The following is a 27,916-nucleotide window of genomic DNA, read 5'->3' as shown; positions in this document are numbered from 1 at the left end:
TTAAAACAAGCTTTATTTTAACATACAAATCAGATTTGTGTACAAGGCAAAATATATCCCTACAGTGGTAGGCATACTGGGTCTCCACACAGCATGTGTAGCCGCTTCTACTACAGTAATCCTGAGATATGGAAAAAAGCCCTAACAATCTTAAAAAAAGGCCAAATGTCTCCTTTTAATCACTCTTGCTATAATCACCTCCATTTGGGAATTAAGAAAAACATTATACAGTTCTGAGTCAAGAAAACAAGTTATCTACAAGCCAAATACCCAAGATACTTGTCTAATTCCCTGCTGTCATCTGGGTATAGTAGCAAGAACACTTGGGGAACAAATCAAGAGATGCAAATATGCAAAAGTTACTTTGTTAAACACTGCAAAGCATGTAGAAGAACTGTAAGATACTTTTGCTACCTTCAACTGCTATTGTCTTCATGAACTGTGTAGTCAATGTGTAAGCTTGACACATCCTATGAACTTTTTTTATAAGTTCTCTACATTGTGTGTTAAGTTACTAAAAAAAAAATTTAACTTTGCTTCCTTTTACCATGAAGTTATATATGATATAGAAATATTTTGTAAAAGCTTATAAAAGCAGTAAAGTCCTGTCCCTACCATTAAAGGCTACTTGAACACCCTGATTTAGCTACAAGATTGTATTTGTCATTAACTAACATGGAAAAAAAGGAACAACCTCTTTTTTTAAAAAAAGTTAAAGATAGGGAAAAGGTATAGATAGGGTTTTTTTTTAGTTTTACAAGATATAAAAATAAGTTACAGTATATATCATGGCTTTCTCATTTAGCAGAAGAGTGCCATCATGGATTTAAACACTAGATGTTGCAACTAATTAACTCACCATGTTCTCAGACTTTCCTTGTTTGAGTTTTAATGACTGTCTGCAAAGAAATGATGAAATATTAGTGGGAAAATTAAGAAGCCTCCAGAACAATTTCAATAGCAAGAAGCACTTGTAGCAGAAGTCTTTCAGAGAAATTTTTAATTTAAAATTTAATTTTTTAATTAATTTAAATTGACGTTTTAATTTAATTTAATCTCTTGGCACAAATAAAGGCCAAGCCAAACCTCCCATGAACTTCAGCAGAGTCAGGGCTTCATACTGAGCTTCGTTTCAGAAATGTTTACACACAAGTATGATACCATTATGCTACTGAAGTAATGATTTCTCTTTAATGTGTGTTATGTTAATCATACAGCTAAGATACTAGTTAGATTTGGGATGCAGCTATCTCAAAAAGGTTACAATAATGCTAAACCACCAAGATTCAAAACTACAACACAACTGCTCAATATTAAGTGTTGTCCACTACGAATTAAGGGGGGGGGGGGGGGGGGGGCCACAAAAGATGCTTGAGTCAAAGACTGAAAGACCGCATTTACACAACGGTGTATTATTATTGGCTGAGTATACTTGCATTTTGAAGTCAAGTTGCATTCAAATTGGACAAGCTATGACAATATTCAAATACATGTAAATAAAAAGAATTGTAGTTTCATAGATAAAGTTGTAACAAAAATCTCATTGTGCAATTGAAGCAGCATTTGCAACATCAAAGTTCACAGCAGACAAGCACAAATTTCAGACGTACGAATATAATAAGAAAGATCATGACACTGAATTTGGGAATATTTTCAAGCTCTAGCTTTACTCGGGATAGAAGAGTTGCCAGTTGAATAAAGTTAACTGAATACTGTACTTTCCAGCTCCTTATAAACAAGGCTCCACATCATGCAGGAGATGAGCTTTCTCTCCCCTTTTTCTCTAAGAAAAGTATCTGAAAGGCAAGCTACAGTGATTGTTTCCAGCAGCAGTAAAATAAAGAAGCAGATAGAAAAGTAGGTATATCAAAAAGTTCTTACAGAAAAGGCATCCATCCTGGTTTGATTTTGTTTATAAAAAGGCACTTCACATATTGCTAAAACTCTGATAATGTACTTATCCCTTTAGTTTTTCCGTTAGAAGGATGTATTTCAAGGTGGTTAGCATAAGTATGCAAACGTTCTTTATACAGTGTTTCTCTGTTACAAATTTTATAATTACATATAGTATCTTACACCATTTATTTAGAAGAAAAGATTCATGTTCAAAATAATAGCAGGTCTTCATACTATACTTCAGTGATGATGATCTCTCATAAACAACACACCACCAGCAGTGAGTTCATGCTAATAAAATTAGCAGTGTAAATCTTTCAGAAGTGAGTCCTCAGTCTTTTGTTTTCCTCTCGTAGTCTCTCAATCTCAGCTACTAAGCTTTCATTTACAGAATATCTTTCAAGTAAAGCGTGCATTTCATTCTAGAGAAAAGAAAAAAGCCCCAATCAGCAGCTATGAAGTTAATTATTCCAGTTTTAGACTATACATTTTCATATCCCTTTTGAAAATTAAATAACCTAGATAATACTGTGTTTAAAAACTTCTGATAAGAAAAGTAAGATTTTTTTTTTATGCTGACATACAGTATTTTGATCATTAATACATTGGTGAATATTTTATCAAAGGATATTTTGCACTTCTTCAGGATGAGAATCTACTAATGCAGGTTCCATTAAAATGTTCAGTACCGAGACAAGGTCTTTTTAATGCAGATCAAAAGAACAAAGATTGATAAAAAGCTGAAGTTAAAGAACACAGTTCAGTATGCATGTGGTACCTATAAGTGAAGCTTTCTATTTGAATTCCATCTACCTCCTCCTTACCCCAGCTCTTGGTCCTTTCCAAAGGACAGTTGAATTTGTTTCCCTTTTGTCTTTTTATAACTCCTGAAATACGGAATTCATGATACCTACCCAATGCATATCTTCCCTTTATTTATCAAGCATAAACCAGTTTAACAGATTCCAATTCATAGTTTCCCACTCCTTCACACCCAATCCTCCCTTTCTTGCTCTTAATAAGCAAAATTGATTTTCAGTTTTGAGAGAAGTTGGCATGCCTTGGTATTACTGAAAATGAAAACTGAACATATTTCCCACCATGCTCTTTGTACATACCAACTGCATATGGAACTGCTTGATCATCTCCACTTGCAAATTCACAATATCTCGATGACATGCTTCTCTGGGGGAAGAATGTCAAAAGGACAATGCTTAGTTTTATTTAGGAAGCAGTAATTCTCTCCAATCCTCAGCACCTAGAACTCCACACTTCCTCACTTTCAATGACACTGTGAAACATCTCTAAAAACCTTTAAGCCATGAAACATACTCCTCTACCACTTATTTTCTGAAATACTTTTGTTATGACATTGACCTTGATAAGTACCATTTTTTTGGTGTACAAAAAGACTTAGGATCTTTTCTGTTTAGAAAAATAAAAATATACATGGCGATATCAAGATTTTTTTTTTTGCTTGCAAGCTGTAGACTTCTCTCATTTTTACCATTCAAAGCTGATTTTCAGTCCCTCTATCACAAGTATTGCAGAGAAAGATATTTATCTGTAACTGAAGATACAGCTTTTTAGTACATCACTTTCAGCACTCTTTTGTAAGAGGGCCCAAAACATCAACTGTGATAAATGATACGTTATCCTCAAGCCCACAGAATGCTCCAGGTTAATCTACATAAGAAGCAGTGGCGTCTATTCCACGCTACAAGAACCAAGCTTGGAAATACCCTGTGAACACTACACTAATACAACAGTTCCAGACACTGAGGAAGAACAATAACAGCTCACAAAAATGCAAGCAAGCTCGTCTACTCTTCCTGAACAGTGCAATCGTCCGAGACTGAATACTGTGCTATGGCTACCAACAGCCTGAGAAAGTAAGGCATTTCTTAAGTAGACACATACAGATCTTATTTCATTCTCCTTTCCTAAAATATATAGCAAACCCAAAGGGGATATATTCTTCACTTTCTGTTTCCACAGGTTATTGTGCTTCAGAACTCCTGTTGGAGGCATACAATCTTCTTCAAGTGTATCAAGCATAGATGCCAGCTGGCAGCTTAGAAACCCAAAGATGTAGGTTATCTCCCAAAGATAGGAAGCTCAAGAAACAAGCAGCTTTTTGGAACCAAATGAGTTATATATTCCTCCTGGTCCTTTTCTAAGGTCCTTGTTGGTTTTATTCCCCATTACTTGAAGAGGAATGGATTTCACGCAAGAGCAATAAAAATCCTTTCCTCAGATTCCAGAGGGTGAAAGGTATTTGTATCAATGAGAAGCTTGCAATGGCTCCCTTCTCTCTTAGTGACCTCAGTAACAACAATCTTTTACATTCAGTTTGAATGTATCCACAATTTACAACTGGGAAAAGGGCCAGCAGAGCCTTCCAGCCACTCCAGGAAGTCTAGGTCAGAAGAGAAACGCAATCTCTGAGGCTCCAGATCTCAGACACTGGAAGCACAAGACTGACAAGCATACCTTCCAACACTGGGATACCTGAACACAGACTTTAAAGAAAAAACATCCGCAATCCACAGACTGCCTCTTAAGTCATGTGAAAGTCACAGGTTTTAATCAGTTGTGTGATTATCGCCAAAAAATCCCAGGGGAATTTTACTATCCTATATTCTTATTTAAAGACATTTAATAACATTCAATGTATTTTCCTGTTGGCAGATACAGAACAGCCATAGCACACATACCTACTAAGCTACTTTTGCATTGCTTTTTGTCATCAAGACAGCAACACTTCCACTGCTTGGCAATCCTTTTCCCCTCCACCATCTCAGTCAACCTACTTCATCTTAAACATGGGTTGGGAAGTGATCCCCTAGATACAACTCTCTCAACCGCTCCATCTCTTTGAAACTCCACTCTAAATCCATGGTAATCTGCTCTGGTGAGACCCCACCTGCAGTACCATGTCCAGCTCTGGAGCCCTCAGCACAGGAAAGACATGGACCTGTTGGAGTGGATCTAGAGGAGGGCCACAAAAATGATCAGAGGGATGGACCACCTCTCCTACGAAGAAAGGCTGAGAGAGTTGGGATTGTTCACTCTGGAGAAGAGAAGGGTCTGGGGAGACCTTACTGCGGCCTTCCAGTACTTAAAGGGGGCTTATAAGAAAGATGGGGACAGACTTTTCAGCAGGGCCTGTTGCAATAGGACAAGGGGTAATGGTTTTAAACTAAAAGAGGGCAGATTCAGACTAGATATAAGGAAGAAATTTTTTTACGATGAGGGTGGTGAAACACTGGAACAGGCTGCCCAGAGAGGTGGTAGATGCCCCGCACCTGGAAACATTCAAGGTCAGATCAGACAGGGCTCTGAGCAACCTGATCTAATTGAAGATGTCCCTGCTCACGGCAGGGTGGTTGGACTAGATGACCTTTAAAGGTGCCTTCCAACCCAAACTATTCTATGATTCTAATTTGACTTACCTAACTAACATTCCACTTGTCGTGAAGTATCTACAAACACAAAGTAATCTGACACCAACCATCACTTACAGCACAGACATTAAAATCATGTCAAGCCTCACCATTAGAAATACACACAGTATTTTACTTTATACATGCCAAGCTAACAACAATCAAAGCCAATACAAGACAACTGTCTAGATCAAACTCCCCACAATGTCAACTTTAAGAAAAATTTCTCCTGCTGGGAGAAGATATGAGCAGGGAGGGAAAGAAATCAGCACAAGGCTTCATGAAAGCAGTAAGGACCTCGTTATGCAGATAAATTTACCATCCGAGAATTATTCAAACACTCATTCTGAAAACATGTTAGCAAAGCCATGCATTAACAACCCTCAGAGACATCAGTCTAATTAGTCATCGGAGCTATTCAAAATAAATCAAGTTTCATACCTAGATTTCCAAGATTGGGGCTATTAATGGTGTCATTTTCTAATGCAAGTAGAAAGTATGTTAAAGCAGATGCTAAAACATCTTACTAAGAAAAGATGTCACTGAAAACAAGTTTCTGCATGAATACCAGTACCTGAAGTCATCCATTGTTTCTTGTATCATATTCTGAATGAAGTTTATTTGGATTGATGTCAGAGGTGCGTTTGGTTTGCTACTCCCAATGGTTTCTACTATTTTTTCTGACAATGAACTGGCAACTCCAGCAGTAACAGGTGATGTTATCTTTGGACCTTTACAATTAAAAATAAAATAAATTAATAAATAAAATCAGCATAATGGAATACAAGAGGGTTTTTTTTTTTACTTGTCTTGAGGCGAGTCAATACTTTATCTCAAATATTGCCTAGTAAAAAAAAAAAAATTAGATTTAGAGTCTTTTCAGAGGCAACTAGAAGTGTTCTAGGAGGGCTAACTGGATTTACAGAAGAATCAAGACTGGATGTTCTGTTTTAATGCTAAGGCCATTTTGTCAGGTTTCATATCAGTCTGCAATCAACTGCACCTAGAACTGGACCAAAATGATCAACTTACTTATTGAGGTAGTACCATTTACTGGTAGATCATAAGCAGGATGGGCCTGAATATTCTTCACTAGTCTCTCATTTGTATCAGGAGCCTTTACAGCAGTAGATGATGGTGGAGGACTTAAAGTTACAGATTCTGCACTTGATGAGTTCGATTTTGAAAGCTGACAATAAAAAGAATAATAATAATAAAAAATAAGATGAACTCTACTTGTTACAATTATCTAACTGCTCTTGAAGGCTAAGTTTTCAGGAATGCACTTTCAAATATTTTTGGTTTTAGGAATCTACTCACAAATATATGCTTTTTGTTTTCTAGCAAGACATCTTAAAAATTGATTGCTAAAATATTCAAAATTGCCTCAAGTGCGCACACACAGAAAGGAGTGCAAAAGGCAAGGGCCTCTTAATTTTCACATCAAGCATTTTGTGGCAAAGTTATAAACATAATTCCTAGCAAACTCAGACTTCTAAAAAGCAATACAAAAGAAACCAGGGTCTCAGCAGAAGCATATCAAAGAAAGCTCAAGAAGGAAGAGGGAGATGGAGAATAGGGAAAGAAGACAGGGTGGAATTGACCTAATAAATTACAAACAATCACAGTGGTGCAACCAACTAATGATCATTCTTGATTTTCTAGAAAAATCAAAATATCCCTCAGGCTAGCCCAGTTTTGCTTCATGTGAACTTTTGTAAACTGAGCTTATTTAAAGAGAAACATACATTTATCTTGCATTGCTGAAGGCCAACGCACTTAAACTGAACAACATTTTACAGATTTGTGTCAATAGTGTGAACAGTGTGCAAAATAAGATTAGCTGGGATACTATTAAGAATTTTTCCTTCAAGTAGTAGTATTCTATCAAGATTCTAAAAAGACCACTTATAACAAGAATTAGTATAGTATACCTGCTTTAAGACTTCTTTACACTCTTGTTTTCCAAGATTTATTTTCTTATTGTCAATCTCTGGATGTTCTTCCTCTTCTTTACCTGGAGATCCCACAAGTGCATGTAATGGGCTAGACCGTATCCCTTGTGCACTACTGCCCACTGGGTTTCTTTTTACTGGTAAGGCAGTGGTGAGCTGTGGGAGAAAATCCAAACCCGAAAGGTAGGACTGAAAATCCAGACCTATAAAAGGAAAAAAAGGAAGGGTGAAACACACGGATCAAACAACAAACACACACACACCCCAAACCAAACCCACAAGTAAAATGGCTGCACACCCACACAAAACAAATAAACAACAAAAAAAAAACCACCCAAAAATGCACCCCACAAAAACTAAATCCTTAAATCCAACTTAATGCTGTCACTGTCCTTATGAAAGTAATAAAGCATGAAAAGCCTCCACATATGACTATAAATTGCATAAAGGAAAACCAAAATCACTGTAGGACCATACTCCTGGGTTTCCTGTTACCACATTGTGTCTTAGTACCTCAATGTGTTAGACAATTTCCAGAAAAGTTTATTTGTTTCAGTGTCTGCTTTCATCATTTGTTTATTTGCAATGGTAAAGCAAAATTAGCATGTAAGAACTAGCGCAGGCCTCCAAAGGCCTACCACTGACAAAGAAAAATATACTGAAAATATGTTTACCATCTCCTTTTCCTTGAGGATCTTCATTTGCTTTGCTTGCAATAATATCTACAAAGTACCAGAACACAGACAAATTAAGTGTTTATTAAATGAAATCTACATCAATATTCTTATCATTGCATGGAGTTCATAATCAAAGACAAATTAAAATACCAAGTAGCTACAGCTGTCAGTAACACACGAATGTCAAAATGTCATGCTATATACACATGAATGATGCTTTACAAATTTCAGTATTAACAACTTACCATCTCTGACTGGAGAAAACACATCTCCTAAACTACTTCGACCCAAATCATCCAAATTATTTAAATCAGCACTTTTCCCATGATCTGTTTCTTTAGATGGAATCACATCCAAGCTGCAACTATGCGGAAAGCCTTAAAAGGACAATAACATTAAGTTAGTAACTGACATTTTCCAAAAATAACATACATTATCCCTAAACAATCTCACAACAAGCATGATGCCGGGTAAGTCCAGCAAGCACTTTAAAACCTTCTATGGATTCCAGTTAAAGGGTCAACTTGAACTTCCTCATTCTGGCTGTCATGGCAGGTGAATATAACTAAAAGCTAAGATACTTACTAACAAAAATAAGATACAGTTGGATTCCTTTCCTCTTTTTAAAAAGGACAGTTGTCAAACTGGAGAAAGCACCCATTTTCAGATAAATCTACATGATGGATGCAGCAAATTTATGGCATATCAGGTGAAATGAAAACTAGTGAATGCACCTTCCACTAAGAAGGTGATCACATTCAGATGATCAGTTTAAATTTATTCTGCAAGAAGAGAAATCTGCTTCACTGGGGCCATTAGGCATTCCAAGGGGAATTCTATGAAATGTCTATTTTAAAAGCTTACCTGATGTTAGGATATTCTCTACTTATTTCTAATATTAGGAAATCAGAGTGGGGTTACAGTTGCAGACAGAAGAAACTTGTTCCTAGACCTTTCCCCACTCCACCCTCAAGCTCCATCCCTGACCCAATCTGGGGAAAAAAAGTTAGCTTCTGTATGCGTGGTAGCAGGGACAGTTGTCTGAAGAATGGAAGCATATCTGAAGTCCAAAAAAACCCCAGTAATTATCCAAACTACGGTTTTTAGATGTGGAATACATGTAGAAGTGAATTGAGCTGCTAAGATAACCACCTGAATAACTTTCACAATTTAGTATGTTTGAAAACCAGATCAGCACTGTAAACAAGCCGCTATTCTGCCCTCACTGAACTCCTAACTCTACAAGTGCCTAGATTTTGCTTGTACAAGTTAAGATGTAGGCAAAAGAACATTAGTACTGTGCAATCCATAAATAAGTCTCCTATATATAAATCACCTGTACATATAAAAGCTTCACTTTGTACCTACTTTAATTAAAAAAAAAAAACAAAAAAAAAACAAACCACTGTTCATAAAACCTGTAACTACTTCTCTATGTGGGATTACTTGTTCAAGCAATTCAAATGTGATCGGATGACTACAATTAACCATGTCCAAGCATTTACACAAACTGGGACTTGAGTCAGGTTTAAGATTTCACTTTTAAATATATTAATATAGCACATTTTCCAATGCTTCAGATGTGTCAGTTGTGAGACATACATAGGATTGCACTTGCTAGTTAAGTAAATACTTGGTGTACTGAGTCAAACTAGAAGTGCAGTATCAACCTGTGCCAGAATCTACAGAGGATCTACATGGAAAAAGCATAATATAAAATAGGGCAAAATGTCTTTTGTATATTTTTACCCATTCCCAATAATCTAAATGTAGTAAGTACCTAAACCAGAGGACAGCTGTTAAATAGAACTTTATGGGAAGTCAGCTCAAGTACATCCAAACTTCTCATCACATTCTAACTTCATTTATACTTTTGTACTTTAAAATACCTGTGTCAAAAAGCCCCAGTCTATTTATAAGCTGTATGAACAGATGTTTTTTCTTTTAAATATGCTATCAGATCACTTTACTGAATGCCCCTTATTTCTCCAAAGTTAAACCCCATAATCAGTGTCTAGAAGAGTTTCTACAGAACAAATGCAGTTTGTGGTCTCTCATCCTTTCCCATTTTTAAGTTTAAAGACCATATCTTCTGAAGTATACAGAGGTCTTTACTTCTAAAGTGAACATTTGGTTTAATGAAAAGTATTTGTTTTACTTGGTAAGCCTTTATTTGCATGGTGCTATTTAAGGGGTAACAGCCATTACATCTTCAAATAAAGACAATAAATCATATATTTTAACTGAAATAAAATTTTCCACACCATTCAGTAATGTTGATTAGCAACACTTCTTGCATACATAGGAAGCATTCTACTTCACCTCGTACTTCACTGCATACCCAAGGGAGGTCATTAATACACATCCCTATGGACTGCAGTGCTTATTGCCTGATTACTGTTGCTAAATGTATTTCTCCTTATTTAAAAAGGGAGGGAAAGAGTGCTGTTGCATTAAAATGGATTGAGGATTTTTTCAAGAATCAAACTAACAGTGTTACTGGTTTGACCATATTTTCAGAAGTCTTGAATTAAATAAAATTTTAAGAGTACATTTGACACAGTGGCAGAATTTTAGAATAATGTACAGAATTCTTATAAAGAACTTGCTAATTTCAGAAGCATAAATAGCAAGTACAGTTATACAACTAATCATACTTGCAACTATATTTAACATCTTTCCTACCATGTGATATTGGAATCATGCCTCATACAAAAATACAATTCAGTTCCCACTTGGGTTTTTGGACTAGTTTTTTTTTCCTCCTGTGTTTTGATTGTTTGGTTGGGTTTTTTTTTTTTTAGATGAGGTCTATTACTCCTGTTTATTAATAGAATTATGAACCATTAGTTCTGCATTCCATACAGACATTGTGTCAGAAAATACATCATGTACATAAGGATAATCTGCAAGTCAGAATGCAAGAGACAGCCCCAGAATATCACCATGGAGTTTTCTCCTTTAAATACATACTTTTGCTTGAAGTCCAGAATTTTAGACTTCACATGTCTAAAGCTTGTAGTAGGACCCAATTCACTTCCCACAGTCTCATAGTGTGTCTAATGCAGTAGAGCAAGGAAAAGAAGGTGCAAACGTGCATGCACATACACACACTTTTTTCAAACAAATGCCCTTCCCTTGGCAAAATTTTTATACTGTAATGGTCAAGGCATGAAATATTCCTTTTATCTGCTACATTATGCCAAATACGATTATAAGAGCAGGAAGATGACACTACCTGGTTTCTCCTGAAGAGCCTCTCCTCCCTTATTCTCATTTGGCAATGTCAGATGAGATGAAACTGTTGCTGATGCTTGAGAGGCAATATTTTTTATGCCAATATTTTGAATTCCTCCAAGATTACTACCAGCTTTGACTTCTACTCTTTTGGATACAGGTTTATTTGAAGAACCCGTAAGGTTAGACTGAAAAAAAAATAGAACAAATTAAGAGAAGTTATTATTCCTTCAGCTAAAAGTAAAAATAAGCCAATATTCTTTCTGTTTCACGACACTAAAAAAATTCAGTTCAAGTTGCAAAGGTTGCCTAGGAGATATGCCTTTACAAATATAAAAAAAAGTATCTTAATGTAACTTCAAAGTACATGGGAAACATCTGTATTATTATATGAATATTGTGTGGACCTGCAAAAGAATAGCAACAGAACTTAAGGTAAAAATTGAGTTACCTGGCACAAGCCGATTTTGATCCTACGCTTAGGCATAAGAAAAATAAGAGATTACATTATTAGGGACTCCAAATTGTAAAGGAATAGTCAACCACTAGCAGCAAGTGTGCTGGAAGAAGAGGAAAGTCTCAGAGCGGTAAAGATTCCACTTCAAAGGTTCTCCACTGAATGGATGCGTGGGGTTTCTGGATAGAGTAAAGCCTAATTAAGTCTTGGAAGAATCTCTTAAGCCTTTTCTATTATTTAATCAACTTATCCACTGTTTATATGTGCCTGCAAAAGACCATATATAAGACCATGCAAAATACCTCAAGACAGGCAGCTGTGTCTCTTCCCCTTAAGTGGAAGGGCCATTACAGATCTTTCTGCTACTGCCTACAAATGAATTTAAGGTGCCACAAACTCATCTGCAATGGCAGCATATTCACACCAGGAAATTTAAGACTAACATTTCACTCATTTCTACACTGGGGCTAGGAGTAGGGGGGAATTCCACATTAAAACCCCCTAAAATGGTACTTAAGACTGAGCAGTTTATAATATCTATGTTGGTATGATATGAACCACTTTTGTTGGCATATATAATGCTTAGAAATTGAATGCTAAAATTTTTTTAGAATTTAAACTTATGCTTCACTTTCACTAATCTGTGTACTGAGCAATAAAAAGGAAAGTTATTTTTACCTTGGAAAAAGTGCTACTGAACTGAAGACGTATGCATTTCACACAGCCTTTGTGAGCAATAACTGTTTTCACTGGTGATGTCAGTTGTCTCAAATCATACTGGCAGATTTTTCCCCGGGAACATCCTATAGCCAAAGTAGTACCATCAGGCATGAAGTCTACTGTTGTCAGAGGAAAATCAGCTACTATTGTTGTCAGTAATCTTCAAACAGGAGAAAGGACAAGATAAAGAAGCTTTTAGAGTTCAAAAGTTAGACTTTTCAAAACAGTATCTAAAAAAAAAATATAAAAGCTTTCATAATTCAGCTACAGGTCAGTAGTTCCACTTCTCCAGTGCCAAGTAAATTCAGTCAAATATCTTATGGAACAGTGAATTAAGCTTATACTAAGTGTTCATGCTTAATAAATTAAAGACTGCATATGACCCAAAAGATTTCACCAGGACAGGATCAAATTCCCTTCATAACAGCAGTTCTGACACCAACATTATTTACTGGTATCATCATTTCCAGCAGCAATCATACTACATACATCTTCTAGCTTCCCAAGCCTATCAACTCTAACCTTCCCATAACTCTAGGAAGAACTTCAGGTCCTAGTTTGCATCCTTCTACTACACCCCTTCCAAACTAGAGCCAGACTACTGCTTTTATTCAGCTAGAGTGAAAGCACAACTCACACTAGAACCAAAGTCCCATGAAATCACTTGCCATCCTACCCTCTTACTACACAGCCCCACCACCTATGCCCCATACTTTCTGCTTTTTCAACCAATACCCTCCCATATTTAAGGCTCACTGTCTCAGTAACTCTATGCACCTTACCACAGCTATGTCTTAAATCTTGAACTAGAAAAGCAAGCAAGCTAAGCTCAGGTGGCTGCAGGTCCTGACAGGCTGTACTGCCCCTCACAGAAGCCAATTGCTCTGTATCAACAAGAAAAGGCCATACACAAGCACTTGGGAGAGGTCACTCATATGTAGCACCTCAATTAGTTCCCACATGCCTTGGGATTTTTTGATGGTTTGTTTGGGGGTTTTTGTTTGTTTGTTTTTTAAATTAAAAAAAAGCAAAAAGGACTATGGTACACGTTCTCCGGTAGCAATATGCCAACCACTTCAACCATTCTGAATGTGGTCTGAATTAAACATTTCATGTCATAGTTAGGCATGCTTTTGCAGTTTATAAAAACCAAATAAGGATCCTTCTAAAATCAAAAGGTCTTTAACATACTCACTTTTTACTTGAAGTGTCATAGAGAATAATTCTTTTATCCAAACCTACAGTTACAAGCAGCAGCTTATTGACTGGAGAAAAGCAGATTTCTGAAGCTGGTGCTTTATGAGTATTTTCAAAATTGTGATATGGGTTCTGGCTATTTACATCCCACAGAGTTACATTTCCACTGTCAGAAACACTACCCAGCAAGGATTTCTTAAAGGATGAATATTTCAAGTGTCGAATAGGCTGTAAAACAGACATAAAAAATGAATTGTAATACCACTATTAAACACCATATTAAATTATTTTCTAAACACACAAGCACATTAACTTAATGTAACATCTGTGTTCCTGAAGTAGTTTACAAAGGCTGGCCACTCTAAAAAATAAAAAGTAAAAAAGAAAAAAGTTCATTTTGCATTACAATGCCACTTTTGTTGTCAGGGGGGCAGACTTTTTTTGACTTTTTTTTTTGGTAGCAGTATGGGGTACCATATGAGCTGATCAGCAAAATGAAGGACAAGGGAAAAAAAAAAAAAAAAAAAAAAGAAAACTTCTAGAAAAGTTTCTTGATTTTTCAGCAAGTATCATGCCATCACACACACTACGAAGAAAAAAAAAAAACCACACAGCACATCTAAAATTAAAGGACTGAGCTTCATTATTTCACTGATTGGTCTCCTGCCAAGAACGTTAAACTTAATTCCCCTCCACTGATTTTAAGTACTTGGATACAAGCCAATTTGGTAAGACACACAGACTCCACAGAATTATGCAAGTATGTAGGTGCTGCAGAAGAACAGACTCCACCCTGTGAGGTAGGACCACAGAAGAGGATAATATGCCTGGTTTATCACATGCAGCCTTGCTATCACAGAACCATGTAATACAGGAATTTAAATTGTCTTTCAGAAGCAGAAGTATTCAGCCTTTCAGAAGTATTTTGTTTCCACCGCATTGCTTCAGAGGATCTTTCAAGACCTCACTGCCTAATACTAAATTACAATGCTCAATTTCCAGATTAATTTTATTTATGACCCATTTGCACTAATTCACTACTGTGACAAGAATGCCCTTACACTTAAATTGTTTCCCTAACTCCCCAGTGCTGCTTTTCCCTGTTTTAATAAACAGCCACCTCACCTTCTCTAAGGCTTTATTTTGCTATAAACAGTAAGTGAGACTCGGTCTCCTAAGACTGGTTTTCAGTATCATCACAGGCTCTTTGTAACTCTCCCAGTTCGAATCCTTCTTGAATATGAACCAAAATCTTGTATGATCTTCAAAACAGTTTGCTACTGCCTTTACAAAGGCAGTAACACTTTGTCCATTTTATACTGTAAATACTTGTCCTGACGTACTCTAGACTGCATTTTCTTTTTGGGGATGCAATCTGTTTTGGTTGCTCATTGCCATTTTATGATCAAGAAGCCCAGGTCCTTCTTTCCCTTGGGAATTTTCAAATCCTAGTCTAATGTGAAAAGCCTCACTTGTGACCCGTCTGGTACCTTTGATTTCCATACTGTCATAGTTGTTCTCATGTCTATTATTTCAGTCATTTTTGGATACTGTCACAATCCTCTCACAGGCAATACATTCCAACTGTGTCTCATCATAGCTTTACTTCTCATATCATAACCATTACTGAAAATATTAAACAAGATTAACTATTGATAACCCAAACAAATACTGTTCTTTCAATTTTACCTACTGTCTTCCTTCCTATAGCCAATTTCTTAGCTCAATTCCTTTCTAAACCTCCATCCTCTCTAATATTTTCTCACAAGGCACTGAATCAAGAGCTTTACTCAAGTCCAGACAGATGAGAGCCATTACGTTTTATTTGTCTGAAAATGCTCTCAAAAAGCTATTATATTATTCTAGTATAATCCACATTGCAATGCACTGTACTGGATTTTATCCTATTTCTCTCTTTAACTTCACTTTAATGGAGGTATTTGTTGGTTCATACGCCTCCAATATAATTTCTAGCACTCGTATTGTATGTCTCACTGGAAGCCTAATTGCTCCACAAAGAAGTGGCACCCTCAACTGCATATTCAAATAGGACAGAAGATGACTGTTTATAATTAATATGGTCCTCTACTGGACATGATGGGAGACATTTTTATCAGCATTTTTCAGTTTATTTACATTTAAAAAAGAAATATTGAGACACTCAGGTGTAACATCTTCAATTACGTACATGATCTACATGGGAAACATGCCTGTCCCTCACAGTTCCCTCACTTCTTCACCTCCAAATACCTTCCTTACTGCCCTGGCATCTGCTCATGTTCCATTTTCTCCCTCCTCTGTCCTCCTGCCCACCAAAATTACTCTCTCCTAAAACCTCCCTTGCTATCCTACCAAGTCTGCCATTTTCTTTTCTCAATCTTCCTTCTAATCTCACAGGCCCAAGGCAAGTTCTCCCTTTTTTTTTTCCCCCCATATACATACCTTCCCCTTATTACCTCTGTTCCCCACTTCTCATTGAAGTAATGGTGCTTCCTCAGAGCAGCTTCACAGTTTTAATTTCAGGTTGCCGATGAAGGAGGTGTGAGGAAGCTCCTATTTATTCCTCACTTTCACTTAATTAGGTTAGCAACAAACTTCACTTGCAACAAGGCAATTGCTAGATCAGACTCAAGGAACAGAGGCACTTAAATCTGTGCACACTTTTATGAGACAGTCAAATGCATCATATTGGCATCCCTGACAGTATGCTACATGTCCAAGTTTCAAACTCTTGCCCAGACAGCTGGAGGCATGAAAGAACCTCATTTCTGAAAGGCTGCTTGACAAGACAAAACCAAAACATTTCTCCTCCCAGAAGTGACTCACTTAATTTGAAGTTTTCTTAAAAAAAAAAAAAAACTTTATCTGAGAAACATCTGGGTGAAAAAAATATAGCTTTAAGCCTAGCACAGTTAGAAACAGCAGACAACCAAGCCTCATATGGGAAAGCATCAAGATGCAGGTGGTCAAACTACATCACTTGCAATAAATCTTAGCTATATTTTCCTCATTTCCCACCCCATCCATAATAAAAGAGCAAATTAGAAACTCTATTTTGGAACGAGAATAGGCTTCATGAAGTAGCATTCTGTCTTGATCTTTAAAATATTGACTCAACTCTACATGAATTTTATAACAAAACAAACAAAAAACCACAAGCTATCCAGTGTTCACTGGAGTGAAGTTAAAACACACATACAGCCACTATGAAAGCTGACAAGTATACACAGAAAAATATCTTTTTTGTGACCCACTGCTGCAAGGGAATGGGACTCCTTGTACAGGAAGAGATGAACTATTACGCTTGATCAGACATTTGAGCTATTTAGTCCTACACTGTATGTATGAAAGTGCTTGGTACTGAAGGTCTGAAAAAGGTAAAAGGGACCCCTCCCCACCCACCACAGGAGACAGATCCAGGATAATCTAATGCTAGGCATAAGTCTCTTCCAATTAGTTATATCCACAACTTATCTCCTTTATAATATTCCTTCTGTTGTAATTCTCAAGTTACTTTTCCAACCTTCTCCCTCCAATTACATTTATTGCCAAAAAGGATGCTAGAATCAAAAATCATCATGTGTGTCAACTGTGTGTTCACAGAGAAAACGTTACCTTTTATGTCACTGAATTTAACATTATTTTTTAACTGTGTATACTTTTATGTTAAGTGCTATTTAAGAATAGTCTATTTTCTTCAGTTGCTTTCTTTTCTCTTTACCAGACTTCTTCCCTACTTCTAACCCCTCTGTACCTCTGCCAATCCTAATTCCATAAACTTTTTCTGAGCTGTCACACATACTATTCTAGATCAGATTCCATCATCTATTTTTAATTTCAATACATGTTTGTTTATCTTATTTCTTATACTTTCTAATGTTTTTGTCTATTTTAGTGACAAGAAACTAACACAGTCACAGTCTTCACCAAATAGTCTTTAAAAAAAAGGTGATTTTTGCTTGGCACGATGAAGTCACACAGAACTTTAGCACACTCCTAGTCAAGTTTTTCCCAAAGAAGCCAAACTTCCTTTGTCATCTCCTGTCCCTTTTCTTAAGTTATGGTTTAGAAACAAGAGTTCTGTTACTCAGATTTTGAACACTAGGGCCTCCAACTCAGCCTAGCTGAAAATAGCCCCAATACAGTTCCTTGGCCTTTGTACTGCCAGCAGTAGGAATCCCAAGCCTAAAAAGGGCACACAGCCCATATGGTTTAACTGCAAGGTTTATTAGTTACAAGAAAAAAATTAGCTAAGAATGTGGGACACAAGTTAAACATTAGTACTTTTCTGAAAAGCAGCCCAAGGATGTTCACAGATTACAATTTCATCCACAGAATCAAATGGCAAAGGTGTGAGACATGTTTCATTGGGAAAAATCTGACTAGGCAAGCTTAAGTATCTTATCTGAATTGGATCTAGGGGGATATTTAAGTCACTTGCTTTATTTTAAGTCAGTATAGCTGTTCACTAGGGGAAACTCAAATATGCTTAAGTAAATGTCTGAATAGAAGTGGGAAGATGTCAGCTGTTTTCTAATTATTTTAATCACTAATACTAAAATAATTTCAAGATTATTAGGAATGACACAATTACTTGGAAAGAGTCACATTTTGGAACTAACCTGTCAAGACAAAATATGAAGCAAGTTTTACTATATCTTAGTAAGTACAACTCCTGATGATCTCTGGAAATTCTGCACACGCAGAACTACCAGAAACACTTTTAGCACAAGGTGCTGAACCCACAAAGAGAAAATTAAGTCCCCTTTGGAACATTTTACCAGTCAATGTAGCACAAAAAGCCATATACATCTTTTTGCCTTAGCTGTGATTGGAGTAGATTTTCTGTAGAAAATAAAAGTACATTTTATCTTTAAGCTTCACAGTAAGAGAGCCAAACAAGGAACAGTGCACTTCAGAAAATGGTTGGTCCATTGCTAAGGAGGACTAGTTACACTTGGGGTTTTTCACCACTTGAAAACAAGTGAAAAGCCCAAAACTAAACCAAAAGTAGTCTGGCATCATTCATTACCTTATTTAAAGATAGTACACTTTCTTAATCTCCTTTATACCTTAGTGAGCCTTGTAAGTGAGAAGGCGGATGTAAACATAGTTGATAGCTTTAAAAGCTGAAGACTATTTCACTATATGGAGTGGCCAGAACTCATCACACTTCTTTACAAATCAGCCAGCTGTTCAAACAACTAAACTAAATCCTGTTGCTAGGAGAATAGCACCAGGCAGTGAAGACTTGAACAAACATTATGTTTCGAAACAAACCTTAATTCATCCTCACAATAGCAAGCCGATAAGAATCTGGTAGTCTAAATGAATACCAACAGCAAAGACAAATTATGGGATCTGCAAACAATTCTGTGCAAGAACTCAACTCTAATAAAGCACAAAGGTGTTTCTAAATCAAAATCAATTAATAGAATATAGGCCAAAACTCATATGAAAAGAAAATTGTTTAAAGTCACAGAAAGCACTGCAACCTTGGGCTATTCTACTACTTGTAGAGTCTATACAATATCAGAAATTAACTGGCAAGGAAACTACATTCCGTCATGCTGAATCAAACAGAGAGAAGCTAAATTTTATAAGGTTAGTTTGACCTCACATTCCTCAACTGTAAAAAAAGTTACTAGGGAGTGGTGACCCTTACTAAGCCAGACAGCTAGTGCCAGCATCAAGCAGGACAATACACTGTGTATCTATTCAAGCTTACTCTTAGAAAACTGGGCCCCTAAACTATAAATCGAGTAAAGGCTTTTTAAATTTAACAGAATTACACACATCTTCAGATATTTGTTTCACTGCACAATTAAACCCGCAATTCTCTGCAAGTACCAACTAAAACCCAAAACCAAAAATAAAGCTATTTTTGCACATAAGAGCAAAGATTATTAGCTTATCTTATATCCTAAAAATTAACTGGGACATCCAAGTAGCCATCCCATTACACAATTATAGCTCGATTCCATTTTAAATTAAGGCTGCAATCAAATAACTGCCCCCCCCTTTAGAAAATGTTATAGACCCTTTAGAAAGTGAACAGTAGCTCTGTGCTTGCAATTACTTTGATTTAACACTTCAGATATCTTTATTCATCTTAAAGGTCACTCAGCTTTGCAGTAGGCCTCTTGATTTCATCTGCCAAAATAGCTATTCACTGCATCACTTATTCCTAATCACTTTTCGGTGGAAAGAGTTGAATATATCAAATAGGTTGATGCAAATCATCCTCATAAGAATTTCTTCATTTTCCAATTAACTAGCAGCATAGTCCCCACTCTGGATATTCACCTCAGATGTGTAATCCAGCCATGGATTTCCCTGTAGCACCTGCTTCACATCCACGTTTTTCATAAGATCATAACAATCAAATCAGAAAAATGAACTGACTATATAGATGGATTTTTAAGATCAAACCAAGCATGAAGTACAATTTTGCTTCAATATAAGTACGAGACTGGTGATGGATCAAAGACAGTACAGCACCTAAGAGCAGAGATAGTTTGAATTTAACAGAGATTTTTCAACAGAAAGTACACCACAATTCCTGTGATGCTATAAAGTCGTGAGAGATTCTTCATCAAGTTATATTGTTCATGCTGGACAGGAGAAAAATTTAACTTCACACTCTATCTGCAGTCTACATCTGAAATAGCTGTTGCAGTAACAGAAAATGACTAAATCACAACTTCAGTATTCCCTGCGACATTAAAGGTCAGGTTTAGGACCAAAGCAACAGTTCTGCATCCCCTAGGTAGCTCTTACCTCTGTAAAAATGACTCTCTAAAAGATAAAAGAATGCCCAGAACACAAACACTTAGCTTTGCGTAAGACAACGTTCACACTAAGAACGCACACTGGAACTTCTGATGGGACAACACAGCTCATTTACTACTGCAGATGCCCTTATATCAAGGGAATTCCCCTAATGATACCCACTAATCCTGCAATATCTTTTGAGTCTGCAAAAAGGAATTGCAGTGGAAAACCCTACTAAGGCCCTTAAGTAGTACACATGCTTTGTGTTTGTTTTGCACAGTTTTCCTTCAAACTAGTTATCCAAAACCTTACCTAAACACCTAAGTAGCTAATATAAAATCTCACTGCTTTTCTCTTTGAGCAGCTGTGCAATTTTAATCTCCAGATGAAATAAATTCATTATTTCCAAACGCAGGCTTATATTCACCCCTACTGTACAAATAGCTCTGTTCAGTTCTAAATCTGATTACTTTGGGCAAGTCAGAACCCAGGCTACATTGTCTCTGTTCTTTGCAACAGCATACATCAGTCGTGCATTGAAATCCTGCTTTGGTTTGTAAAGCTGATTGGTTTTTGTTCAGTCCTAAGATGTGCAGAGTTTGTTCTTGAGGAACCAGAGCCTACAAAGTAAAATTTGCTGTAACCTGTATATAAGTAAAGGTACTTGAGAAATTTGTATTTCAATGTTACCTATTATTTAAGACTAGAATACACACAATGGTCTGTTTTTTCCTTCCTGTAAGTACACTCTTAAAAACTAAAAGGAAACAGATTAACAAAAAACTTAAAAGCTCTTGATACGTACTTTCAATTTCTGAACACTGTGAGCTTCATACCTGAAGGGAACTTAATAAAGATAGCCTACCTGACGGCTGCCATAACCAAAGGGAGTACTTGATAAATTGGTGGTAACACTGTGTAGGATAATTTCACCACTCAAAGATCCAGAAGCAATATAGCAATCATTCCAATTATATGTAATACATGTGACTTCATCTTTATGATCCTGTGGGGGAGGGAGGTCAGAGGGAGAGGGTTAAAGATGTATTAACCATAAGCATACTCCTTCCTCGTCTGTGCTTTTGCAGAAAAACTTCAGCTTGATGTTTTTTTCTGACCATCTGTAACATTTAAAAAGATTATTTAAGAGTTATTATGGAATATCCCAGAAAAGAGCAGCAGAACATACTGAAGATCAGCCATTATATTTTAATCACTGTCTGATTGTTTTCAGGAGATTGTTTTAATAAATTAGCAAAGATGATACTGACATTATATACAACATTTTAATAAGACAACCATAGCGATATCTACCACAGGTGTCACTAATGTTATTTTAAAAGTAAGGTCTTCCAGAAACCAGTGATATTTGAATACACTTTCTGTTAATCTCATGTACTACTGCCAACTACCCCTTCTGTCACCTTTAGCATTAACACATATATTTACTAGATAGCTTTTCGGTATAGTTATTTGTAATGATGATATTGTGTTTACTGAATATATAGGGGAAGACAATCAAGTACTTCTAGTCCAAAAAAGGAGAAAAAGATATTTAAAGTATTGTATTAGCTACTAAGTCATTTTGTTTCAAACTGTAACTTTAAAAGTCCAAGAAAAAAGAATAAATCAAAGCTAAAGCCTCTTTAACAGTGGTCCTAAATGAGGGCAAATCATCTACTGAAGTACATTAGACCATCTTAAGTTTTGTACATCATAACAAGGTTTTAGAGAATTCATACTGGATCAGTTAGAAGACAACCATGTCCCAGTTTTGTATAACATCAGTTCTACTACAGTATTCTACAAATACAAAAGTGCTTTATTATTTGACATATCAGAAAGAGCAATTATCTGAAATGCTGCCCTTGGTAAAAATCCCATCAGAGAATATCAACACAAATTCACAAAATAAGAAGGCTTTTCTGAAAATTTAAACATACATTATTATGGAATTGTACTCTGAAGACATCAAGTTAAGTATGCTCACTAAATTAAATTTGCTATTTACAGCACATAAAGAACACAAACCTGGACAAGACACATATGTGTGCTAGGTCTTATCTGCAAACTTGATCCTACAGATATATGACTTCGAGAAAGTATATTTTTCACGGCAAAACCTGGAAGTCATGAAAGCTACCGTTCTTCCTCAGCCAAACTTACCTTAAGGCTACGGTAAACCCTTCTGGATTTCAGATCCCAGATATTAACTGTGTTATCAAGGCCTCCACTCACAATATACGAAGAGCTAGAATTCAAGCTCACACATGTCTGTTTTGCCTGATGGAGAAGGGAAAAAAAAAGAAAGTATGTTAGAGATAATTAAGGGATTTATTGATATGGGATGAAGATTATTTCATCTTCATCGACACAAACAGTCCCACTGACTGACGGAACTATTGGTACACTACAGTCATTTCCCGTCAAAAGGCATTTAAAATCCAGACCAGTTTCAACATATGTTTAATATACTTTAAGATTTAAATACATTAATTAATAAACTCCCAAATGCTCACATTTTCCCATCCCCATTTCACCTTTTTTTTTTTTAGCACCTTTTCCTTCAATATGCATTTTCCCTTTAAATTATAGCTCTCTAAAGTGCAATCATAGATTTCTATTCAGGTACTGTGTTTTAAAAAGAAAATGCTAAGTTTAGAAAAAAAACTCCTTAAAAGAAAATAAAAAAGTTGTCCCAGTCATGTACTTCACATTCTCTAAACATTATAAAGAATATTATAGCAGCAAACCTCATAATTCAGTGAAGTGATTCGTTTTAAAATAATCACTGAAGTACCAGCTTTTGAAAAAAAATGTCAATCTTAATGATAGACCTACATAGAGGACAAATTATTATTCAGTTCTATCATGTTGAAAATTCACTTTTAAGTTCCTGAGATTTGAATTAAGAAAAAAAAAAAAAGTCCACCTAATTATTGACATGGTAAAACTGGAAATGATTGCATTAGTTATAGATCAGATTCAGTGAAATCTCCAGGACAAACACTCCACCTCTGAAAATGTTTGCTTCAGCAACATAAAAGCCCTGTTTGAACACCTTTCCAAAAAATTTCCAGTCAAAATTAGCATTACAATAGCTATCCAAGGAGGATAATTAGAACACTAACAAGTCATTCAAGTAACCATGTCAAGAGAGTCTTCTAAAACTAAGTCCAGCTTTCTGAAGAGTATATAGTGCCACGCTTCCATTTAACAGGAGAAAAACCCCCAGCCATAACAGTTCTCCTATTTCACGTATTTCCAGAAGCTAGCAGATGTACCGTTCAAGAACAACCTTTATATAGACTCTTTCAGTGTACAATTCACAGGCATGCATAATACTGACAATTCAAGTTGGAAAATTAAGTTCAAACTTGAGCTCTGTTCCGTCACCTACACATTAGATCAAGTTTGAACCACTGACTGCCTTGGGCTATCACACTGAGGCTCAACAGGCACACTCCCCTAGCAGAAAGGCATCAGCTGCTTAGTATAACGGCATTCTTATTTTCTTACTGGTAGAACTACTTTAGAAGGAAGCGCTATTCCCCCCCACTGTTTATATGTATTTAACTACAGACAAGGAAATGTTTTTACATACATGTCATAACTCTAACAATACTAAAATTAAATTGATCCCAATATGCAGAATGTGATACAAACAGTACACAAGGTGGAGTGGGGGGAAAAACCAGGGAACAGCATTAGTCATACTTACTCCTTCAGCTATTTCAAAGAGTGGAACAGGTTTGCTTTTACAGCTTGAAACAACTATTTTATCCCCAGCAGCAGAAGCAGTGGCCAGGTATCTATCTTAGTTACAAGTTATGGACCATAATTGTATTATACTGGTGATTAATAAAAGCAACAGTAAGTTTCCCTTACTGAACAGAAGACAGATTGGTTAAACGGTCTAAAGTACTGTACCTTGAAGGGACCTAGAAATAGAAACATAAGGCTATTTTCCAAGCTTTCATTAAGAAGCTCTTGCATTAACTACAGCCCTTACTTCCCAATACAAGGCGGAGCAATTTCATTCAGAAAGAAGAGGAGAAATATCTGGCAGATATTATTTAAGAGCTCTTTACCGCTAAGGCAACTTATCCAGTCTACAATTTTGTTTCCCCACCACCCCCAAGTAACAGCCCCATTTATCACCAGAGTTCAAAGGAATGTCTGTTGCTGTTAGCAGACTATGGATTTAAAGAACAGTCCTGCTCGTGACAAATGTTAAACTACTTCACCATATAGTTTCTAGAGTACAGTGAATGTTTGCTAATTTGTCTCCCTCTGTACTGAGGGAAGAAAAACAAAAACCCAAAAAGAACCTTTTATGACACCAAGTACCTTAAAGTAGTAAGAAAAGCCTTCAATACAGAACTATAGAGCAGGGAAACTGCCTCTGCGCCCCCACCAAACTAATCGAGTAATCATTTAGATCCATGCCCTGTATGTCTTCAGGCCAATTCCCATTGGGCTTTTATATTTGCTTATTTAAGAATACAGGTTAATTGGCTGGATTTAACACCAAAGAACTGGTGGGCAGATTAGTGCTTGCTATTTCTTTCCTTATTTTAAGGCAACATTTTAGCTTACAGAATTATGCAGAAGCAAAACCAATGCTTTACCCCTAACAAATTAACAAACATTCAAAAGCATACAGACTAAGACACTTCATTGTTTCAGTTTGGGGGGGATGAAGAGAACACTAGGTGGAGGAAAGCATGACATGACAAGACAGACAGTCTACAGCTAAAGTTTACTAAACAACACATATATGTATATAATTTTTAAATATATATATATATATGCTGCAATTTCTCTGCAAGCTCCATAGCTAAAACATTCATTTGTGCTCTGTTTGTTTTAACTTTTTTCTCATACATCCACTTATTTGCAGACTTAGAGGACAGACACATTCAGAACTTGCAGGACTTAATTGTTATGTGCCAGCATCCTGTCCCTCTTTTACATCAAGATCAGACATCGCCACCTTTTCCCGTGGCAGCCATACAAGCCATTCACCTGACAGTGCACTGTTTTCATGAAATTTCTCATATATTCACCTAACACCTGGCATCTCATATCATTACCCTACAATACACTTCCAAGACAGAGGTGAAAGGTCTAAATGGGCTAGATCCATTTTCATGCATAAATCACCACCATCCTATGGATGTTTTCCTACAGATCCAACACATTTGTGCTTCCTCTGTAAATGCTACAAACAGCGCAAAGAAAACCAGTGCCTACAGAGTAAAGAGGTAAGTATACACTACCAAAGACTACCAGAATCAATGAGAAGCTGTTCAAAGAAAAAAAAAAACCAAAAAGATTTCATTACAATTTTCCTCTCTACACTATGTATAGAATTTTACTACACTAACAATTGCTTTGTTCAACCTTGTCAGTAAATTAAGCACTGCCTTGAAAGTGAATATTGTAATCAACTATTGAAGAAACAAATGAGTAAGCTTTACAGTTGGTAGGCAATTCAAGCATATCATAATCATTAAAAAAGTGTTAGCCTCCTAAAGGAAGAGAAACTTTTTCAGAAGCATTTACCAGCATGAGTTTATTTTGTAAATCACTTCAACACAGAGAACCATAAAATTTTCTTCACAATATATACAAATCCTTTTATGCAAGACATCAAAACTGCATGAGGCCTGCGATTTACAGACTCTTGAATAAAAAAGGTTAACTGAAATTTTGCAGAACACCCACAAAACTATGGCTGAAACTGTAAAGGATACTATTGCTGGCCCAACATAGTGAGCTGACTGGATGAGGGGGTGTATGTGGGTTGAACTGCTCCACCACAGTTAGAGATGAGGAATCCCATATTTTAACGTCATCTCCTGATGAAGCAAAACGTATGCTTTCTTGCATGGCTGCACCTGTTTTTGCAAAAATAAATTTTAAAAATGAAGATACATATATATAAGAAGTAAAAAATATACAACAGGCAACTTCACAAGTCAAAAATAATTTTTTCTATACCATTTAATACTGTCGTCTTGATAACCGAGACATTTATTTGGAGAGTTACACAATTAGTACCATTCAGCTGAATATACTACTGAAAGCAGCAGATGCTCCACACTTTCGCTATTTGAATTCTTGCAGGAAATGCATGCTTTCCTTTTCACAAAGGAAAAACCATCCTCTCTATGGTATCGAGAGACTAAAATGATGCTTATAGCTCCACAGAGTTTACAGCTGCCTAACAAGAAGGCGTGAGTATTTCAAGGACTCACTTCCCACCAGTAGATGGAGATACACAAGCTAGAATCAAACCGACTGTTGCAGGGAAAGGCTGGAAGTTTGGACCTAAAGGACTCACTTCAGCGTTCATCTCACCACCCTTAAAGAGACATCCGAGAATCCTTTAAACGAAGCCTTTAACAGCAGAATACGAGCGACAATGAGTCACTTTTCAACGCAGCTTACATAACGTTAAAACACAAAAAAGACCACGACCAACAACGTACTACTATTTGTTTTGACTGACACCGTTTTAAGAGTTAAAGCCAGGCTAACCGATTCCAGGTTTGTAAAGTTTATTCTCAGCTTTTTATTCTGGGTAATTTTAAACTAGGAACAAACAAGGAGTCAAAAGGTAAGCCTTTCCTTCACCTGAAAGCATAACCACCCTTTAGCCAAAAGTTGCCGGGGCGTTTCTACACAGCTTTGGGCCGCTAATTCTCACTGCCAAGAATGTTTAAGAGAGGTGCATAACACTGACAAAATTAGTCAGGAAACTCAAGGTCCACAACCGCCTTCGCTCGGCCATTGCCCAAGGCATCAGCCCGCGGAGCAGCTCCCCGCTCCCTCACTGCTCCTCCCGCCTCGCACGGGGCTTCTCTCCGCGCTCCGCACCTTCAGCACCGGAGGCCGCGGGACGAACCGCTCCGCGCACCCGCGCCCCACGGCATCGCCACCGCCCAGCCCTGGGCCCGGCCCCGCTCCCGCCAAGGCGGGGCCCCGCTGCGGGCCGCCACCGCGTTCCACGCTCTCCCCGCGGCGCGTCGGGACGCTCATCTCCCCCCCGCCGCCGTTGCCCACCTGGCAGGGTGGGCGCCGAGCCGAGCCGAGCCGAGCCCCTTCCCTTCCCTTCCCGCCCCTTCCCCTCCCCTCCCGGCTTGAGCCGGCCCGGCCCGGCCCAGCGCCTCCTCAGGGATCGGGCCCGGCACCAGGCGCCGGCCGCCCCGATTGGCTCAGGCGCTCCTGCTCCCAGTTCTCTACGGGGTCCGCACGCACTCCCGGCCAATGAGCGCCGCCCTCCCGCGCGCCCTCCCTCCGGGCCGACTTTCCGCGCCGCATCCAAGTTAACAGCCCGTCCCAACAGCCCCCGCGCGCCTTCGCCTTCGCGGCCCCCGGCGACTACGGTGGCCTGGAAGGGGTGAAGTGGAGGTCGGAGCCGCGCGCCGTTCCCGCCGCTCAGGCCTTTCCCGCCGCTCGGGCCGCTCCCTGCGGCGAGAGGCGTTTCAGCCCGGCGCTGAAACGACCCCGCGGGGCCCCTGGGGAGGCCTTGCCTTGCTGGGGTATCCA

General features: G+C 37.5%; 1 protein-coding gene across 2 annotated transcripts; it reads right to left on the bottom strand.

Moving 5' to 3' along the window:
- Nucleotides 1-27,492, bottom strand: NEDD1 (NEDD1 gamma-tubulin ring complex targeting factor). Of its 2 annotated transcripts, none has more exons than XM_075497499.1 (15): nucleotides 27,431-27,492; nucleotides 26,119-26,262; nucleotides 24,081-24,175; nucleotides 22,526-22,642; nucleotides 21,225-21,365; nucleotides 13,584-13,813; nucleotides 12,347-12,548; nucleotides 11,213-11,399; nucleotides 8,220-8,351; nucleotides 7,972-8,019; nucleotides 7,277-7,500; nucleotides 6,375-6,531; nucleotides 5,917-6,073; nucleotides 3,015-3,081; nucleotides 1-2,318 (listed from the first exon to the last, which is right to left on the bottom strand). In XM_075497499.1, exons 2-15 carry the CDS (start codon nucleotides 26,252-26,254, stop codon nucleotides 2,214-2,216), a joined length of 1,998 nt encoding a protein of 665 aa, XP_075353614.1. In that variant the 5' UTR covers nucleotides 26,255-26,262; nucleotides 27,431-27,492; the 3' UTR covers nucleotides 1-2,213. The 2 variants fall into 2 exon arrangements, with proteins under 2 accessions (XP_075353614.1, XP_075353622.1); XM_075497507.1 differs by lacking the exon at nucleotides 27,431-27,492 and adding an exon at nucleotides 27,245-27,404.
- Nucleotides 27,493-27,916: the final 424 nt, after the last annotated feature.

Source organism: Mycteria americana, chromosome 1, assembly GCF_035582795.1.
Source record: "Mycteria americana isolate JAX WOST 10 ecotype Jacksonville Zoo and Gardens chromosome 1, USCA_MyAme_1.0, whole genome shotgun sequence".
NCBI lineage: Eukaryota > Metazoa > Chordata > Aves > Ciconiiformes > Ciconiidae > Mycteria > Mycteria americana.
Note: the sequence above shows the minus strand (reverse complement) of the source record. Positions and strands in the feature narration are given on the sequence as shown.